Source organism: Chroicocephalus ridibundus, chromosome 9, assembly GCF_963924245.1.
Source record: "Chroicocephalus ridibundus chromosome 9, bChrRid1.1, whole genome shotgun sequence".
Classification (NCBI taxonomy): domain Eukaryota; kingdom Metazoa; phylum Chordata; class Aves; order Charadriiformes; family Laridae; genus Chroicocephalus; species Chroicocephalus ridibundus.
Genome location: NC_086292.1, coordinates 4,716,625 through 4,737,951, shown reverse-complemented (window position 1 = coordinate 4,737,951; position 21,327 = coordinate 4,716,625). Strand labels below are relative to the sequence as shown.

Sequence of the window (21,327 nt, the reverse complement as noted above, 5' to 3'; positions counted from 1 at the left end):
CCACAGGGAAGTTGTGGCTGCCCCATCCCTGGAGGTGTTCAAGGCCAGGCTGGATGAGGCTTTGGGCAGCCTCGTCTAGTGGGAAGTGTTCCTGCCCAGGGCAGGGGGGTTGGAACGAGATGATCACACAGAATCACACGGAATCACACAGAATCTTCATGGTTGGAAAGGATCCTTAAGATCATCGAGTCCAACCAAACAACCCATAATCTCTGCCACTAGAGCATGCCCTGAAGTGCCACATCTACACGTTTCTTAAACACCTCTAGGGATGGTGACTCAACCCCCTCCCTGGGCAGGCTGTTCCAGCGCCTGACCACTCTTTCAGTAAAGTCATTCTTCCTAATATCTAACCTAAACCTCCCCTGCCGCAGCTTCAGCCCATTTCCTCTGGTCCTGTCATTATTCACCTGGGAGAAGAGGCCAACACCCACCTCTCCACAACCTCCTTTCAGGCAGTTGTGGAGGGCAATGAGGTCTCCCCTGAGCCTCCTCTTCTCCAAGCTAAACATGCCCAGCTCCCTCAGCCTCTCCTCATATGCCCTGGTCTCCAGACCCCTCACCAGCCTGGTAGCTCTCCTCTGGACACGCTCCAGCGCTTCAATGTCCCTCTTGTACAGAGGGGCCCAGAACTGGACACAGCACTCGAGGTGAGGCCTCACCAGTGCCCAGTACAGAGCCACGATCACTTCCCTGCTCCTGCTGGCCACGCTATTCCTGATACAAGCCAGAATGCTGTTGGCCTTCTTGGCCACCTGGGCACACTGCTGGCTCATGTTAAGCTGGCCGTCCACCAGCACCCCCAGCTCCTTTTCTGCGGGGCAGCTTTCCAGCCACTCTTCCCCAAGCCTGTAGCGTTGCTTGGGGTTGTTGTGGCCGAAATGCAGGACCCGGCACTTGGCCTTATTAAACCTCATACAGTTGGCCTTGGCCCATTGATCCAGCCTGCCCAGGTCCCTCTGCAGAGCCTTCCTACCCTCAAGCAGATCAACACTCCCACCTAGTTTGGTGTCATCTGCGAACTTACTTGAGGGTGCACTCAATCCCCCCATCCAGATCATCGATCTTCAAGGCCCCTTCCAACCCGAACCATTCTAGGATTCTATGAAACTGCCTGCAGCCTCTCCTTGCAGCATCCCTGCTTGGCGGCGTGACCCAGCCATCCTTGGGCACAACTTACCCCATAAGCTCTCACACTTGGCTGGAGTACCGCGTTTTCTGCCGGTGGCTCAAATATCACCTTGCTGGATTTTATTGCCCAAACCATCCCCCTGCGTGTACCGCCTGGGAGAAATTACTGCCATACCTGAGGATGGATTAGCTATGGATTAGTGCCCTCTGCTATCAGACACTCCCGGTGCAATAGGACCAATCTCACTAACAACAATCCGAGATCTATTAGACTGAAATATTTCTGTTTATTTAATAAAAATAAACAAACACAGTTTTAGGACAGGTCAAGTGTAATTAAAGCAGTTGCTTGCTTCAGATCTGGGGAACATTCCCATATAATCATATCATGGTGTTTCCCTCTCAGGTCCAGATTTGATCCTAAACTACACGTCAAGGTCCCTTTAACTCCACAGTGGAGGGGATAAAAACCCAAAACACAATCAAGAAGAAAATACAATAAAACCAGAATTGCTTCTGCTGGAATTATAAACAGCAGCGATTGCTGTGATTTTGCAGTAATCAAGGCCAGGCCGGGCCCCGTCTGCTGTTATTATCTCTCCCACTAATCCCCAATGTGTTTCCTATTTGTGTTGTTCTGGGTTTCCACGCCGAGCAGCCTGGGCGAGCCCGCGGCAGGACCCGCAGCGCTGGAGCCCTCCTTCCCACCCCGGGCCACCCCGCTGGCTTTGGGGCTCAGGCGAAGGATGATGGAGGGGGTGTCATCTCTGTGGGCATCAGGGTGTGCCCACTCGGAGCATCCCATGCCCCTGCATCCCAAGCGCAGGAGCTGGATGCCCAGCAGCAGCACCACATCCCTAAAACCCCCGAGCTGGGGAAATAACAGGCGGAGAGGAAAGGCTGCCCAATGTTTTGGGTGGTTCCAAGGGCTTCTCGTCTCTTTTTTTAGGGCCAGAGGGGGGTAACTGTGTCCCTCCCACACCCCTGCTAGGGTAGGGGGATGACTGCGGAGCAATAAGGCAACCTTCCCCACCAGCACAGATGAAAGGAGCCGGATCATCTTGAGGTGTCTTCTTCTCATCCTCATATTTAAATAGGGTCAGAGGGAATGAGAGATTCTACAGGAAAACCTTTACAGTGATTTGTTTCCTTCATAAAAACTAACTTGTTTCCAGCACAAAACCATTTCTCACGAAAAAGGAAAATGAAAAGTGCTTCTGAATGATAAAGGAAAGGCTTTGGATCTGATGGCAGCGCTGGTCTGTCCTCTTGCCCCCCTGGCACAGCTTTGCAGTGCCCCGTACCACTGGGGAAATGTTTCCAGTGCCGTCTCCCTGATTGGAGGAGCATCATGGAGGGAACGCGGGTGTCCCCACAGCAGTATAGGTGACACACATGGTGGCTGATGTGGCTGATGTGCCTCCCTGCATCCCCCAGGCAGAGCCAGCTCTCCCATGGAGCAGAGCCATGGCCATGGGGCCGGCTCCTGCCCTGCTGGCACAGCTATGCAGGCACCCTGTGCTTGTCCCTTAGAAGATCCATGATTCCCACCCGTTCCATTCATCGTTACACCAATGTTTATTTGGCCAAAAGACAGGCTGGCAGTTTTAATTTTCATTATTCCCTGTTTGTTATTCTTTTCCCCTGAAAAGTTTCAGCTCATCCACTTGGGGAGCCGGAACAACGTCGTGAGCCTCGGGGGACCTGGCACGCATCGTACAGCTGCATCTGCTTGGGGCGACCTTCACCTGGGAGAGGCATGGGGGGAGGTCCGTGCTCGGCGGCATCCCCGCGCAGCACCAGCGTGACACGTGGCAAAGAGCCGAGGCGGAATCGAGCATCTGTGGCCGAGGTGTGTTTACACAGAAAAATGTGCAAATCATCACGGATGCCTGGAAGTCAGGAGGGTGTTAGGGGCAGGCTGGGACCAGCTCCGGGATGTGTGGGAGCAGGATCGGTGATGCCCGTGACAGCAGCTCATGGTGCTCCTGGGCTGTGCTGCCAGCATGGACCCACCTCCTGAGCCTTCAGTTTGGTTCCTGACTCGGGGAAGGAAAGCGAGCGACAAAGGAGAGCCAGAGTCAGTGGGGAAGAAGAAGTGACTCTCCTTTTTCTTGTTTCAGGGTAGGACAGAAAAGCAGTGGTAGGGTCACCCGTGCAGGCAATGAAAGAGCCAACAGATGGTGAAGTTCAAACCTGGCTATCCTGGCACTAGCAAGGATAAAGCTGGTGGGAGAAAGGAAAGGGAAGGGATGGGTCAGGAGTGTGAAATGGGGCAAAGAAGCCCCTTTTCCAAGCCAACAGAGAGGTTTACGGCATCCCGGCCTGGAGCAGATGTCAGGGCTTGGAGGAGAGGCAGGCCAGGGACCTGCCTGGGTTGTTGTCTGGAGCAACTGGTCCACAAGGTCTATGTACATCTTAGCGGGACTCCAGATGGATCCTGGCTGGTGTTTATTTGACAAAGGGGTTTTGGCTGTCTGCTGACCGGCGGTGCCAGGTAACCAGCCCATTTCCAAATTCTTAAATAATCCAAACAGCTGTCACTTTGCCAATGGACTGAACATCCCCACCCAGACCTGAAATCCGGGACCTCCTGATACAACGTGAGCTGGGGCCAGGCCTTGCCTTCCTTCGAAAGATAAACCTCCCCTCTGCATCCCCGGGTCCCGGGGGGAGGCATTGAAGGGGCAGAGGACAGGGGACTTCTCCTTTTTCTAAGGACACCTGCGCTTCTACAGCTGGCAGCTTTGCTGAAAATCCTCCGTTTTTGCCCAGAGCGAGTTGACCTTGTGGGTTTAGTTCAGCGAGCGCCGGGGCAGCGTCCTGCTCACTGTCACGCTGCGGTAAATCCCAATGAACTACATTCGCTTCAGACGTGGTGCTCCAGATTTACAGCTGCGTTCGGGAGAGTAGATCACGACCTGTCCTCTCCAAAGCAGCGCCTTTCCACAGCTCAGCAACTTACGGTTTCCTTTGAAATGGTCTAGTGAAAAGCCCTAGACAAGCGTTTCTCCTGGATGTTTTAGTGCCTAGCTCAAAGCTATTCCTGCTGGCTTGTGTTTAAAGCTCTGCCTCCCCCCTGCCCCTTGCCTTTCTCTTTCTGTGAAGAGGAGAAGGAGCAGAAGAGCAAAGCAGGATGAAGGGGAAAGTGTGGGGAGGAGGGAGCTGGGGTCAGCCATGGGCACCAGTTTGGAGAGACGTGGGGTCTCCTGCCCACCAGCCAGGCTGTCTGGCCCCACCAGCCCACCCTGCTCAGCTCCAAGGCCACCAGGGTGAGTGCTCAGAGGGACATGAGCACCGAAGGGGTGTAGCTGATGGCATTGGGTGGCTGTCCATCTCCTGACTCATTACCAGGCCAGCACCCGGCAGGGCAGCAGAGGCTACCGAGCAGCCGAAGCACCATTTTTCAGAGGTAAAGCTGGGTTTGTGACCGCTGCAGTCATATACAAGTCCATGGCAATATGTTGCATCCTACCTCCTGGCTCCATCCTGCCTTGAGACAACATGTTCTTCTCCACTTCCGACCCCAAATTGTTTTGTGGTGTTGCTGAGATGTTCCCGACAGCATCAGACTTACCCCAAAAAGGGCTGTGTGTTGCGGAGGGAGCGCTGCTTCTTGGCTGCGCTTAGAAAGCGTGCATTAATTGTTCACCAGCTCATGCGCCTGCAGTTTAATTAGCTATACTAACCAAAGCCTGAGAGGAAAAATCTGTGGGACTGTAGCCGAATTTAAACTTTAATCTGCTCCGTCCAGATTTGTTTCCTGTTGCGGCTGGCGTGTTCTGCACCAGGAAAAACACATTCCGAAAGAAGAAAACCTGCTGGAAGCAGTGGCTGTGCAATGCCTTGGGCCCTAACACATCTAAGAGCCAGCCATGTTTCTCCACCTCTTGCTATTACAATTATTTTTATCCACCTTACATGTTTTACTAGGCAATCAAAGCAGTCAGTACTTTTATGGGACGCTGATTAATTGAGCTCAGATACGGTATTTCTCCAAGACTCGCTTCCAGACTGCTTGCAGAGAACTGAGCAAGCAAGCCAGAGGAGGACCCAAGAGCCCATTACAGAGCTAGGGATGCAAACTGTGCTGACATCCAATTATTCGCTTCCAATGACTTGGAAAATGAGGGGCCATCACATGCAGACCTTGTAGGTGAGGTGTGACTTCCTAACAAAGGAGAACAGAGTACCAGACCCCTCACCGGAGCTCGTTTGCACATCAGAGCAGGATATGGCCATGCCCACAAAGCAAGAACCATGTGTCTTGCTGTAAATGCTAAGAGCAATGAAGCAATTCAGCCTGTTTAACCAGTACCTTTGGCTGTTTTGGGTTTTTTTTCCCCTTGCTCGGTAAGGTTGGCATTGCCCAGAAGGAAGAGGTCTTTCATTTTTTAAGGTACTCTGTTTCTGCTCATTTACTCTCCTTCCCTAAGCAATTCTCTTCCCGACAGAGTCAAACCTCCAGTGGCCTCCTTGCAGTCCTGCTGATCAGAAGATTTGTGTTCTTCTAAATTCAGGGCTGGAGGATGATTTACACGACCCACCGCTGCTGCCCAGCGCACCTCCTGGGGCTGCCCACCGAGCACTCGCAGCTCTCTGCGGGCAGTCGAGTCCTTAGAGTAAAACCACTCGCCAAAAAACGAAAAAAATGAATCGGATATCCTGAAGCATTAGATGAATTGAAGGAAAGTGTGATCCATTCACCGGCAAACTCTGAGCCATGTCAGCGGCAAAATTCTTTGAGTAAGTTATCCATCATGGATTATTCATTCATCTCAGCTAGTTACGAGGAAAGATAGCATAAAGCTGAAAATGTTCCACTGCCAATTATTTATTTAAGGCATGGTCTCCTCTGCAGGCTCAAAGCACTCGAGCAACAGTGTTTATCCTGCTTTCCTTGGGAAAGTCCGTGTCTCTGCATATTGGTAGAAATAGAGAAAATCTATGCTGGCGTTGAGGCTGAATTTCCCTTCGTTGAGTTTCACCACCTTTATTCTTAGCTCCGCTGCTTTTGGTCCATTCCAAACAATATTTCTTTCTCTTCAGTGTTTACACCCTTTGGATATTCCTAGACAGCTATTTTGTTCCCCATTAGTCTTCTCTTAGCCTAGCTGTAAGTATTTACTTCTTTTAATCTTTCCCCATCAGCCAGTCCCTCCTGCCTCTTAATCATCTATGCTGTTCTTCTCTGAATTCCCTCCGATTTGTCTACATCACTCTTGTTTATGATTCCGAGATCTCATTTAGCATTTGATTTCTGCCAAAAATAAAATTGAGCTTGATTGTTTTCACTGATGACTGAAGGAGACATGAATTGTTGCTTGGAAAACAGTCCTTGAGACAGCAATATATGAAAGAGAAAAAATAAAGGCGGCTCCATCAGGCAGACAAATACAGAGATAATATCACGTAGGCCAGCTTTGGCTAGATTGAATCTCAGAAGGGCGGCTGGTACGTGATGACAGTAATAGCCACCACTATTAGAGTGTTTAGCTTTTAAACAGAAGTGTGAGTTATAACTCAGGTCCCGGCATAAATCACAGGGCCATGAAAATCTCACAAACGCATGCCTGCACAATAAACCGATATGAAATTCCTTGTCCTTGGTGAAAGTAGCAAAATTGCCACTTCCTTTGTATAGGAAAATGTGTGTGTTCGCGTTGGATACAGCAATTTGGTTTCAGGCATGTCATTGAGACCTTCAGCTTGGAAAGTTGTAATCTTTTTTGGAAAGGAACATTTGAATTGCCACATGGTCAGAAAAGAAAGCGGCAAGGGCAAAGTCAGACTCCAGAACGATCTTAATCTAATGAAAGAACATCCAGCTGGTCATCTGTGAGATGAACACCGGGACCTGTAGTCACTGTCCACTCTTTTCAGAGCTGCATATGGGAAGGTATCTGCCTGAATCTGCACTTGGATTTGGGAGAGGTGGGGTGGTGCTGCAGGGTCTGCATTGCTTCTGACCGTCAGGCTACTTCATTTGTGTGTCTAAATTTGAGAATTTGATGAAAAGCTCAACAAGAGCCGGCAATGCGTGCTTGCAGCCCAGGAGGCCAACTGTATCCTGGATCAAAAGCAGCGCGGCCAGCAGGGCGAGGGAGGGGATTCTGCCCCTCTGCTCCACTCTCGTGAGACCCCACCTGGAGTGGTGCCTCCTGCTCTGGGGCCACCAACATAAGAAGGACATGGACCTGTTGGAGCGGGGCCAGAGGAGGCCACAAAGATGCTCAGAGGGCTGGAGCCCCTCTGCTGTGAGGACAGGCTGAGAGAGCTGGGGGGGTTCAGCCTGGAGAAGAGAAGGCTCTGGGGAGACCTTAGAGCCCCTGCCAGAACCTAAAGGGGGCCTATAGGAAGGACAGGGAGGAATTCTGGATCAGGGACTGTAGCAATAGGATGAGGGGTAAGTTTTAAACTGAAAGAAGGGAGAGTTAGATGAGATCTCAGGAAGGAATTCTTGGCTGTGAGGGTGGTGAGCCCCTGGCCCAGGTTGCCCAGAGAAGCTGTGGCTGCCCCATCCCTGGAGGGGTTCAAGGCCAGGTTGGATGGGGCTTGGAGCAACCTGGGCTGGTGGGAGGTGTCCCTGCCCAGGGCAGGGGGTGGCACTGGACGATGTTTAAGGTCCCTTCCAACCCAAACCATTCTATGATTCTATGATGCTATGAAATGCTGATTTAGGGACCCCGTTTTGATAACCTGGACTATCAAATGCTGGTGCATGGCTCCAGCCTGTAAATATTCAGGAAATATTCTCGTGGCTGACCTGAAGAATTGCACAGGCATGCTAACCCCCCAGCCAACCCTCAGCCACCTGGTGACTTGCACCAGCCCCTGGGATCTCTTCAGCCACTGCTGGGCCGGTGCTGCCGTGTACGCTTGCAATGTTCGTGCTGTGCCACTCGAGACTCAGCTGGGATCTTTCTTTCCACCTCGGCTGATTTCACACATTTCGTGTCAGTGTGATTATAGGCAAATTAAAGAGAGCAGGTGACAAACGCATCCATCCACCCCGCGCCCAGAGCAAGAGCTCCTTCACTCTGCGTGTGTGGCCCAAAGAGCACAGCCACCACATCTCCTCTCCTGGTGTTCGCTCCCTCTGGGTCACTGGGGGCTTGATTCACACCCACTGTTGGAGAAACTGAGCCTGGGATTGCAATGGTCTTAAAATTTGTAGTTTCAAACACTTTTGCTTTGGAGACACTGACGCACTGCAGCCTCAATGAACCCCTCAGGCGGTCTGAGGGACACCAGTAGGTGATGAGAGCAGTTTAGAGAGCCAGAAAAAAACCGTGGCACCAGCATTTTGTAACAAGGACAGGAGCATTTTGCTCCCCTGGAAAGTCCCCGCGTGGCTCCGTGCCCACGCAGGGGAGCCACCCTGGGGGGTGACAGTGTGTGGATACGGGCAGATGGAAGTGAGCAGCGGCGACCCATCCGGCGTCTCTGCGGGAGGAGGACCTGGGGCTGCAGAGCAGCAGCTGCAGGAGATGGGAACGCTGGCCCCACACTGGAGCACGCGATAATCCCCCAGATCCGAGATCCAAATAAACCCACACATTAAACAAGGAGGTAGGGACTGGTTTCCCCTGGGAAGAATCTACCTTCCAGTGAGACCCTGCAAAGAATATACTGTATCTCAGGGGGATTTCCATTTAAATGCTCTTTGGCAAAGCGCCCTTAAAAAGCTGCTGACGCCTCGTGGAAAGCTTTGAAAAACATGCTAATTAATTAGAAACAATGCAGCATCTCTATCGGCTATAGGAGCCCCTATGTTTCCCTCCCTCACATTCCCCCGTCACCACCAGAGGCATTTGCATGAGAAGGGCAGCTTTGTTTTCCTCCGGACTCTCATCTGCTGTTCCTGCTGCTTATTCCTCCACCTGAAGTCGGGCTCCAATGTGTGGGACCCCCCAAGGCATCTCCACAGCAACATCCCCCCCCCCCCCACCCCCAGCATTGACAGCACTGAGCAGGGCTTGGGACAGTGAGTACATGTAACCCCCGGGACCGGGACCAATTAGGGAAGGGGGAATTCATTAGCATTATTACTATGCACCGCGTGTGCTGCAGTAGCATCCCAAAGCTCCCGTCAAGATCAGGTAGCCTGTATGCTGGGAATGTCTAAAATTGCTGTAAAGCACGGTCCTCGCTTCTGTAAATTCGAATTTACAGCAGTTTCCCCTAACAGGTGATTTCAGCAAGTGGTGAGAACCCCATTATTTCTCTTTGCTGCTCTGACCCCCACCACGGGCTGTATTAGAATGCGAGCGTCAGCTCTGAAAATGACCACCTGCACTGTGAAGAAAAAAAGCCAACAACATAGCACTTCTTGGGGGTTTCATTCCTGTTTTGTTTGGTTTGCCGCTGTAAAATGGGGCGGGGGGAGATGGTGGGATTTCATCATTTATCACAAGCACCGGCGACCTTTTCGTTGGTGATGAAATATCACCGAACTTCCCCAGCAGGCAGTAAAAGTAATGCTGAAAGTGTCAAAGAGCAACTTTCTGCTCCTTGGACGATCTTGCAAGGACTAATTATCCCTCCTAGTGAGAGGGAGCAAGGAGGGGAAGGGGGAGATGATGCTGGTGTTAAATGTAACAGAAATACCTGTAAAGCAAACCTTAATTCAGGGTGGCTGTGCCCCAGTAATCCCACCGCTCCCTTCATACCGGCGTCAACTCCGCTCAGGGTTTCGGAGAGCGTGTGTTTGCTGCCCCATGAGTCACTGTTTGAAACTTAAATAATTCATTGGCATAGGGATGTACGGAGAGATTCTGAGCGTGCTCAGGAGCAGTTGGATATTTTCCTATTGCTCAGGGGCGCAGCGACAAAGCGATGAAAGAGGAGGAAACGCCATAAAGGGAGCGAGCGGCGCGGCTGAGCCACGCTGCTGGGACGTGGAGCGTTCCCACCCGGCCAGGGAAAGCAGGCAAACAAACACAGCAACTACAAGTTGACAACAAAGCGGAGAGATGGCAGCAGCTACAGTCCCCACGTTGGCATCAGTCATCAACCAACCTTGGCAGAAACGTCCCTGCTGCAGGTGCGGTGACATGTGTCTCTGCGTACGGGGAGCCGGGATGTGCCCGAGACATTCGGCACCCAGGTCAGGAGCGGTTACTTTCCCCAAGCCTAACTTCCTCCTTTTTTCCTAGAAAGGCAAGACCAACATGGCTCTTTGCATTGCTTTGCATCTGAACAAGGGATTAAATGTCCACGCTGACTCAATGCACGCTGGAACACTTCCAGAAAGTCAGCAAATTTGCGCTCCCTCTCCCTTTAAATGCCTTGGCTTCCTGCAGGAAAATGAAATCCATTAACAAGTTCCACCCCTGCTCCGAATTCAAGGCTAGAACTGTCAATGCTTTAGGAACGAGCTAAATGGGGGGATTTCCATAACAATCAACAGCTACAGCATTAATCTATAGTCATATTAACCTGGGATGACAAGGACACGTCTGTCTGTTCTCTCTAATGTAATCTACCATTATGCTGGGACTCCATTGAAGTCTGCTTTGTACCATGCATTTGGCTGTGATCAGCTAATCTCTCTGGCTTTAAGAACAGCTTAGAAAAGAGACAGACAGAGAAAAGTGATTAATATGCGCGTGTGTGTGTGTGTGTGCTTAGCATGTGTCTGCTGCTAATGTATGTGTGAGCATGTGCATGTGTCCCAGTCCCTTGGGGACTACGTTACCCCTCTGCTCTGCTCTGGTGAGACACCACCTGGAGTGCTGTGTCCAGCTCTGGAGCCCTCTGCACAAGAAGGACATGGACCTGTTGGAGTGGGGCCAGAGGAGGCCATGAGGATGCTCAGAGGGCTGGAGCCCCTCTGCTGTGAGGACAGGCTGAGAGAGCTGGGGGGGTTCAGCCTGGAGAAAAGAAGGCTCTGGGGAGACCTTAGAGCCCCTGCCAGAACCTAAAGGGGCTCTACGGGAAGGACGGGGAGGGACTCTGGATCAGGGAGTGTAATGATAGGACAAGGGGTAACAGTTTCAAACTGAAAGAGGGGAGATTCAGATCGGATATTAGGAAGAAATTCTTTGCTGTGAGGGAGGTGAGCCCCTGGCCCAGGTTGCCCAGAGAAGCTGTGGCTGCCCCATCCCTGGAGGGGTTCAAGGCCAGGTTGGACGGGGCTTGGAGCAACCTGGGCTGGTGGGAGGTGTCCCTGCCCAGGGCAGGGGGGTTGGATGATCTTTAAGGTCCCTTCCAACCCGAACCATTCCAGTACCTGAAGGGGCTACAAGAAAGCTGGGGAGGGGCTGTTTGCAAGGGCATGTAGCGACTGGACGAGGGGCAATGGTTTAAACTAGAGCAGGGCAGGTTTAGATCAGACATCAGGAAGAAGTTCTTTACACTGAGGGTGGTGAGACACTGGCCCAGGTTGCCCAGAGAGGGGGTGGAGGCCCCATCCCTGGAGACATTCAAGGCCAGGCTGGATGAGGCTCTGAGCAACCTGCTCTAGTTGAAGATGTCCCTGCTCCCTGCAGGGGGGTTGGACTAGATGGCCTTTAGAGGTCCCTTCCAACCCAACACATTCCATGATTCTATGTGCTCGTGCATGCCAAGTGTGCTGCACGGACGTACGGGTGCTCGGGGTGAGCTTTTGCGAGGTGTCAAAACGCACCCAGCAGACAGAGAGAGACAGGCAGAAACCTCGGTGTGAGGATCAGGGTTCGGCAAGCAAACGCGCGGCCGTGAACATGAGACATGCCTGCCGGCATGTTTAGCATACATGAGCGTGGTGCGCGCTTGTCTTCAGCCCACCCATCCGTCTCATGGCGGCGAGCACTCCCGTGCAGGCGGGGAAGGCAGTTCGCTCTCTGTCCCCGCACATCTGCCGGCGCGGGGATGCTCCTGTGCCAGGTCCCTGCAGGCAGTGCCAGTGACGAGCCCCATGGTGCCCGGGCAGCTTAGTGGGACGGCAAAGGTGGCCAGCCCCTCTGGCACTTTCCAATGGCTCTCAGCACATCCTCTGCAGGGATGCGCAGCCCCGACTGTCCCTTCTCTTTTTCTCAATTTGCTTTATTAATCTTCCTTGAAGAGGCATCTCGTCTGAGCGTGCAAGGTGCCCTGAGCCTGCTTTTGGATTAGGAGACGATTACAGAGCTGCGGTGTCACACAGCAGGACGCCCTGCAGCAAAGGAGCCGATGGGGTCATTCACGTTCCCAGCACCGACCCCAGCCACTTCAGAAGATGCCGTGGTATCAGCTCCCACCTTCTGCGAGGAGCCCCTTCCCAGGCAGGGATTAGAGCCTCGGCGGCTGCTGCATAGCCATCCACAGACATACTCCTTTCCCTGCCTTGCCACCTTTCCTTTTTTATCGTTGGAAAGCAGGAAGCAAATTGCTCCACGGCAAACTCATCCCGCACGCTCACCCGAGGGCTGGGTACAGCTTCCCAGCTCCTGCGGCCGCCAGGAGCCAGCGGCTCCATCCCACCCCTGGGATGTAAATCCCACATGACTTCTGCAGGTTCGCCAGGCAGAAAGTAAACCTGCCTGGGAGCTTGTGGGACCCTGTCTTTGCTCTGGCCGTGCCCGGGGAGGCGTGCAGAGATACCTCAAATCATCCCATGGAGTGAGGTCCCCAGGATCCTGGCAGATTTCCTCCCCGCTCAGAGGATTCCGACTCATTTCAGGGTTGAAGAGCTGCAACATTTTGCAGCGTGGCTCTGCCTTTGCTTTGGTCCCTCCCCAGGGAGAGTGGCGTGAGGCTGGGCCGTGGTACCAGCCCGGCAGGGTGGGAGCTGGGTGTCCTCCTGCAGCCTGGACGCTTTGTGGTGCAGCTCCTTCACGGAGCATCTCCACTGTATCTGGTGGGGGGAGAAGCCGTTAACCCCTTTCTCCCAAGAAATTGGCTGCTGAGACTGTCCAGGAGACACTGGCAGGAGCCCTCCGAAGACCATAAATGCTGCAAGGTCTGGCGTCACACCCAACGTGTCCCAAGGGGCTGATAAATTCTCTGTTACCACCGTTCCGCACTCACAACTCAGGTTTCAGAGCTGAAAAGTGCCGCTTCGGCCGTTCTGGGTATTACTGCAAATAGGAAGCTGGGGGTGGGAGTGCAAACTAACGGGGTGTAAAGATTCAGAGGAGATAAGCATTGGAAAATGTTCTTCCACCCCTGCGGCAGGCAAAAACCCTCACAGACCTGTGCTGCCCCTGCCACTGTCCCCAGTTTCCTTGTACCCCGACTCCCCGCATCCAGACCTTACGGTTTCCTCATTTCTGGCACTCTCTTTTTAAAAAAAATTCCGATCCAGTCCATGATTTCAGCGTTACTGTTTAGTCACATTGTAAAGGGGGTGGAAATCGGAAACTCTGATTCACCAGGATCTTTGCACAGAAACTTTACACGCTGGAACAATTAATTATCCATTAAAACCTTTGTCTGTGTGCATCTTATTGTTCCAGACTCTTATTGAAGCCACTCAGCAAAACAATCGCTCTGCCAGCATTCGAGTGTGGTTAATCAACTAACAAGCTTATAAATACAATAGATACAGCAACACGTTGCTCTCTGAGAGCGCCGTTGCCGACGGGTCTCGAGCCATGTCAGAAAAATGTGAAATTAGCCATGGCTCTTGCCACTTCGCGGGTCGGTGAAGCGGCGGCTCTCCTTCGTAGAGCTGAGAAGCTGGGCAAGACCATGATGTTTGGAGACGCGCCGTTAAAATGCTTCCTCCGCCGAGCTCTGAGCACCCCGGCTGCAAAATGTGACGGAGGACACGAGGGTGCCCAGGTGACTCCGGGCAGATGGGGACGGCAGCCTGCCCTGACACGGAGGATGCTTCAGGGCAACACAGTGGTATAAGGCGGATTTAATGGGGCAAAGTTCTGCCGAGGACCTGGGAAAATTCCAACTTTTTTGAGGTTAGAGGTGACTCTCCTGCCTTGGAAAGTTGTTTCTGAATCTGCTGGGTGGGCAAAGTCCGGGAAAGTGGCATTTTCAGGGAAGCAGGTGGAGGCATGTGATCTTTGAGGATATGTTTAATGATAGAAATTTTCTCACAGTTCTATTTAGGCCATAATTACAGAAGCCATAAAGGTATTTATTTCCTGACGATTAATGGCAGGCCAAGGAGAAAACTCTCTCATCAACGCAGTTGTAAGTTTCAATTACTTTTTTCAATTATGTTTATGTTTTCCTTGCAGCTTTCGGGAACTGCACGTGGACACACGCACTCAGCCTCTCGCCCAGCCTTTGCTGTTCGCACGAGGACGGAGAAGGTCAGGAGACAAAGCCACAGAAGCCGGAGAGCTTAGGCTAAGATCAGAGCAGGCGAAGAACAAAATATTTAGTTGTAAAGGTGAATGAAGGGGGCCCTTAAGTGACCATGAGCCACACTTTGAGCTTTCATTGCAGTTTTCTTAGTCATGTCTCCAGTTGGCTTTACTGTGATGGCCTTATGGCCTTGATGTGCCCATGGACCACTTTTCTACCCCGGGTTGGATTTGGGTGTGTGTATCCCGTGATGGGCAGAGGCTGCTGGAAAAAAAGGGCTCCACTCCCATGCCTGTATAGCACAGAGATGGCCACGGGTTCCTCAAAGGCTCTGGGCAGAGAGGATTGCCAAGGAAAGTCTAATTAACGACAAATGAGAGATAAAGACCCGGAAAGCCACCTCAGGCTTAGGTTCCCCAAACCAAAACTTTTCGCTCACCTTTTTGCCACAAACTCCCCGGCGGCTGCAGCATTCGGGGAGCAGCAGAGATAAGGGCACCTGTCAGCTTGAAGAGGCTCAAAGAGATAAGCATCTCGCTTTGAACTAGCAGATAAAACGTACAAGCTTGGAAGAGCGTATCACCAGAGCGTCTCAGCAAGCCTGGTCCTGAGCCCGGGCACGCAGACATCTCTTTGGAGAAGCGTTCATGGGCTGTCCCGCATCTTCCCTCGTGCTGCACCGTCCTTCCCACCCCGTCCCCTCGATGGGGTGGGGGACACAGCTCTGAGCACGACTAGGGTGTCACGGCTCTCCCCACTGGTCCGGTCCCATCCCTCCTTCGGCTGTCGCCTCCCTCCCCTCTCCCATCACGTGCTCTGCGTGTAAAAGGCAAAAGCCATTTTTAGGAGATAAAAAGAAAACTACAGGGCTGATATCATTTGTGTCCTTCTCTCTTTGGAGCTGCTCGGTCTGGGACTTCATCAGCCAGAAGAAGAAGCCCTAATCCTGCAGCAGAAGGGTCTGCCACCCTCCCTCCATCTCCTTTCGAAAGCTGCTAGGGAAAAAAAAAAAAATCCCCCCAAATCCTTCTTTTTGCCCTGCACACCGGCAGAGAGGGAGCCTTAGTGTGGCGAGGGGTGGGCTGCTGAGACCCCAGCCAAGCCATGGGGATGCAACATGGACAGAGAGGGAAAAATTGGATTCCCCCGTGCTCCTCTGCCCTCCAGCTCCGGCAGAGCCGTGGTCCATCACCTCCACACCGGCCCCTTCAGCTGACGGGGATTTCTGTGCTGGGGGCAGGTTGCAGGTCTTGCTAGCTGTATAAATGAGCAAATAAAATGAACATTAACAACTCCTGCGCAGTTATCGCAGTTTCCTGTCCTCGATAATTACCTCATTTGGAGCGGTGCAATGGTTATTTGCCGTGTTTATACAGCAGGAAAGGTGAGTGGCACTGCGCAGTCAAAAATTATTGCCGGGACATAAAAATGTCTTCAGCTATTAAAGCGGTGACATTTCTCTTTAAGTTTGCTATTCTGCCCAGGTCAGAGGGAAGGCTTTGGGGTTTAGCACCACGAGCCTCCCTTTCTCCCACAGGTTTAGCCCCGAGCCCCGGGGATGGTGACTCCTGTCCCCAGGTCCCCAAGGTTGGAGCACGCAGACCTGCCAGGGCTCGCTGGCGGAGGCTGGAACAGATTTGCTGACTCTGGGAGCATTTTGTGTCGATGTTTCAGCTTTGTTCATTAATGAGGGAAGAAACACTTCTCCCCGAACCGCCCCCCCCCCCCCCATTTCCAGGCCAGGTGTAGACATGATTTATTGCATTGTTTAGTCATTATTCTCAGTTACCCAATTATGTTTTTTAAAGTTAAAAAATGCAAGAACTTTGTTGTGGCTGCATCTGGGGATTCTGCAGCATCTGGAAGATGGTAAGAAAAAAAAAACAGAGGAAACCAAGAACAACAACACCAGCAGCTTCTTGTGTGCTACCTTTCAGCATATCTCACCACCGGATCGCAGTCAAGGGGGGGGTGATAGTGCTCCCCGTGCCTTGACCCCACGCATTTCCCCGGCGGGTGCCAGAAGCCCAGGCTGACGGCAGACTGCAGCGTGGCTGCAAGAATCTGGTGCATTTGGTCCTACTTAGCAAAAAGCCTCCGTGATTGCATAAAGCCAGAATAATCACCGGGGAGATTTCAGCACGAGACAGATAACACTTGGCTCTGTTGACTCTAACACTTCCCAACGGTAACTTTTCTAGCTCTGCCGTACTGGGTCATAGACATTGAGTTTTACCCGCAAGGATGGCTTACGTTGGGATGGCTGAAGACAGCAGAGCCTCCAGCTTCCCACCGTGTCCCTCCGTTTACAGAACCTTAGAACAGCCAGTTCCCAAAGGAAGATGCCCTTGGAAAGCCGTGCTGTGAGCTCAGCCCTCGAGCAGTTGGCTCCTGGGAGGCTCAGATGTCCGTAACTTCAGGACAGCATCCTTCCCCCAAGTTATTCCACCCTTGGTTGAGATCAGGTCTCTAAGTTTTCACAGGGCTGGGGCTGGGAGGGATTAGCAGCATTTCCATGCGTAGCACGATCCCCCGTGTGGCTCTACAAGCCTGTTCCCTTGTGCATTTGGATGGCAGGGCTCTGTCACGGAGCCTGCTGCGCCGTAACGAACTCCTCCTGGACTGAAATCTTCCTCCGAGGTCCTGGTTGAGGGCCTTAAAACTTTTTCCAAAGATTTCTAAATCCCAAAGCTAAAGCAACTGCTAAGTCCACACTTAGTTAGACAGGGAATTGCAGCCAGATTACATCTCTCGCACATCCTGATCCCAGCTCCAAAGATGCCTCTGTGTGCCTCCTGGCCAGGCTGCAATCCGTGAGCCGTCACTGGGATGCCAGTGCCTCATCCCAATCCTCCAGAGGATTCCTGGAGAACCAGCTCGGTGTGCTCATTGCAAAAGGTTTTGTTTTCTCCCATGGTAAAAGCACGGGGAGGTGAAATTACAGGACAGATGAAAAAAGATCCCTAAAGTCTATCCAACTGGGTGAAAGTCACTGCTTGCTCTAACTAGCAATGGTGAGGATGTTGGCACTTAGATCCACACTTCATATTTAAAACCCAGCAGAGAAAGGAACAAATAAAACTATTGCAAATGTGCACCGTGGGTCGGAGGCTGACACCAGTATTTCAGAAGTACCTGAGGACCCTGGACCCTCATCTCCGCCCCAGCACCGCTGGCTGAGCATCACCCTGGCCCTCCCACAGACCCCCGGGGCACAGCACCGTGGGTCAGACGGGCCACCCCAGCCAAGCAGAGACAGGGCAGAAGAGCTGCCCAGAGCTGCCCGCACCATGGCCCAGCTGCCAGGCTGCCCGTCTTCAGCCTGCGATGCCGCTCACACAGGCTGATGGATGAGGGGGACATAGAAGTGTACAAGAGGGACACTGAAGTGCTGGAGCGTGTCCAGAGGAGAGCTACCAGGCTGGTGAGGGCTCTGGAGACCAGGGCATATGAGGAGAGGCTGAGGGAGCTGGGCATGTTTAGCTTGGAGAAGAGGAGGCTCAGGGGAGACCTCATTGCCCTCCACAACTCCCTGAAAGGAGGTTGTGGAGAGGTGGGTGTTGGCCTCTTCTCCAGGTGAATAATGACAGGACCAGAGGAAATGGGCTGAAGCTGCGGCAGGGGAGGTTTAGGTTAGATATTAGGAAGAATGACTTTACTGACAGAGTGGTCAGGCGCTGGAACAGCCTGCCCAGGGAGGGGGTTGAGTCACCATCCCTAGAGGTGTTTAAGAAACGTGTAGATGTGGCACTTCAGGGCATGCTCTAGTGGCAGAGATTGTAGGGGGTTTTGGTGCGTGTGTACGGTTGGACTTGATGATCTCAAAGGTCCTTTCCAACCATGAAGATTCTATGATTCTATGATTCTATGATCTCTCTATCCTGCTTTTAAAAGCAGCTGAATTAACTAAAGACGCACAGGCAATGGTAGGATAGTCTGGAGGGGAGAATAATGGAACCGATTTGCTCGTGGTGGTATTTTTGCCTCTGATCTTCCCACATGCAGCACGTTGCATTCTTGCTGCTCAGCTGTTCCTGGGGTGCATGACTACTTTTGCCTGTTTGCTGATGCACTGATTCCTCCCTGCCTGTTTCCAGGTCAGGTCCCAGCACATGCTGGAGCTCTCCACCCCTTCCCTGCACTTTCATCTTCCCAGCCCGGTCCCTACCTGCCTTTTTTTCTAATTTTTCCCCCTGGGCTCCCCCCTCAGCTTGATGGCAAACACTCAGAGGGCTGCCAAGGGAGCGAGGGCCCCGGCCGGCTGGCTCCCATCATCTCTGCAGGCTTCTCCAACACCCCCACATCCATTAGTGTCCAGACCTCTGGTGCTTTCCATGCCAGCAACCAGTTGAAATGCAGGCTGCTGCTAAGGCAGAGAGGTTTTGAGAGGGTTCCTTGCCAGTGCGAGGCTATGGTTAAATAGCATCTTAGATTAACACCTTTGGGGTGGCCATGGAAATGTGGGGTTTTTTTCTGATTCCATGCCTCCTCCAGCTCTCTGCATGCTCTGCTTCCCTTGTCATCGCCCTGGTGAGCTGAAAATGTCACCCCTGCCACCGAAAACTTGTGTGCCTGCAGAGCCAAATGAAGCACCTAATTAGGAGGGGAAAAAAAGATGTTTTTTTCCTGCCTAACCACATCACACCCCCAGAAGCCAGCAATTGATCAGCTCTGTCGATACGTGCAGAGCCCAGCGTTTTGGTTCACAGCCTCTTTACAATTGTAAATGGGCTAAAACTAAATAAAAGGACCCTAAATCATCTAAATTAAAGCTCTGAGGACAGTGCAGTGCCACAGCCTCATAGCAAATAATCATAATACCCCGTTTTTTTTTTCAGCCCTGATGCTGAATTTCGTCAGGGACCCATTTCTCTTGGGTTAGCTGGGAAGGGAGTCGGGTCTGGGGAGCTGCAGAGATCTCCTTGGACGCCGCACTCTGGCAGCTTAACAACGGAGGCTGGTGGAAGCCTGAGCTGGGTTCAACGTTGACCTTGTCACACAAGGCAGGAATCTCCTGGCCTGGGTCTCATTTGGTGAGCCACGACAAGATCCTTCACCTGCTTGAACTTCTCCACCGGCATCTGCCTACCACTAGTGATTGCAATAGAGCGTTGGACATCTAAGAGTCGTTTAGATGTGGTGTTAGGGGATATGGTCTAGGGGAGAGCTTTGTAGAGTGGGGTTGATGGTTGGACTCGATGATCCCAAGGGACTTTTCCAACCTAAATGATTCTATGATTCTATGATTCTATGATCCTTTACCCTGCAGAAGGGTGAAATACTCTTGCTGTAACCTGCACTACACTGAAATGACCCTATGGCAGGGGTGTGTGTGCCCGTCTGTCTGTCTATCTATCTGTGTCCTCCTGCTTTACATGCGACTGCTCCTGAGAGACGACCACAAGCCAACCATCAGCTTCGAACCAGCTCCCCCATGTAACCAGGGGACGAGCTGGTAAGCATCAGGTCATAGATGGGAAGAAGAGATGTGGCAAAACAATGAACTCTGCAAGTGTTCCCCTGGAGATACAACCACCAGAAGAACAGTCTGCTCCAGGAAACCACGGTCAGCAGCCTCCCTTTATGGCTGCCTTGTCCTTCCAGCCTCCCGGTCCCACCCCTCCTCTGGCAGCGAGGTGAGAAATAATTACGCTAATGTCAGACCTAGCTCTCTTTTAGACATATTTCAAATCCAGGAGAATTTATTTCCCTCCTCTCCGAGGGACAAGCCGTACCCACTTCTGAATGCTCGCGCAGAGTTTGTGAATGGCAGCAGAAACTCTGACCCTAAACTGAAAATATTCCCATCTATGCAATCCACAGCTCCCCCAAGGAACTGATGCAACCGTTTCTTACTCATTCCCCAATTACCTTATTACTCCTGCAAGAGCTGGAAAGCCTGTCCTTTCAGGAACGTTGGCCAATCCCCATCCGGAGGGAGAGTCCTAAGGGGATTCTCAGTGTCAGGCATTTTCCCTCAATTTGGTAATTCTCTACTAAATGGGGTTTCTTTCAGGTGCTATTTATGCAGGAACAAAAATGTTCATTATGCCGATCACTGAGATGAGAGATAAAATATTACCTAGGAAACACAGATTTTGCAATGACATCCCAGACTTTCAAGCTCACGTTTCTGCGGAGAAACAGGGACCGGGCACATGTAACGCACACGGAGGTGGCAACGCCTCTGAAACGAATTCCTTCTGTCTTTCCCTGCTACGACACGCTTCTGCACCAAGTGCCAGCTCACAAACCAAAAAAAAAAAAAAAATAATTAAAATACCTCCAGCTTTGACTGTTTTTTGCTTAATTTGTAATACAGGGTTTGATTTATTAGGTACCGAGCCACTGGTTGTGGTGAACCGCTGGGAGATGTAGTTGCCCTGAAGGTCTCCTGGCCTGGAAGGCACGGAGGGGACAAGGTTTCGCAGTTGTCCAAGAACATCTGATGCTACGAAGTGGGGAAAGAGAGGGGTTGCTCAAGGGCCTTGGAGAGGAGTGGTGAAATTAAACCCAGCCAAAGCAAATTAGGAATAAATGTTGGGGGGGGGGGAATAATAAAAACCCTTCCAATGATTCTTGTTGAACTGGAATTGTTTCCCAACTGAATCGCACACAGGCCGTGCCACAGGACAGTGGGGAACAATTTAAGAATGGCTTCGGGCTTGCCTGGTTAATGCTGAGACAGTCTGTGCCGTTTGCAGTCTGCAGATCTCTTCGGGAAGAGGGAGGGATGGCTCGGTTGTCCCTGGGTCTGCTCCTGCCCCCCGGCTGGGCTGGGGATGCTCAGACGCAGCAGCGGCAGGACAGACCTCTCACACCGTGTAATGCCAAAGCTGCTGGGGAGGCATTCCCGGCACACGGCCCCCTCCGGAGCCCAGCATCCAGCCAACCTTGCCCAACTCCCCGCGTCTTCAAGGCATCACCGCTTGGGATTTCAGGCTTCCGACACCACAGCTACGATTC

The 21,327-nt window shown here is 52.1% G+C and overlaps 1 protein-coding gene across 1 annotated transcript; it reads right to left on the bottom strand.

Annotated features, from left to right (window-relative positions):
• Positions 1–218: 218 nt before the first annotated feature.
• LOC134520864 (uncharacterized) lies at positions 219–1,936 on the bottom strand. The gene is given in 4 exon segments (XM_063346735.1): positions 219–621; positions 623–710; positions 713–735; positions 1,737–1,936. Coding segments are annotated over 4 exon segments (714 nt in total).
• Positions 1,937–21,327: the final 19,391 nt, after the last annotated feature.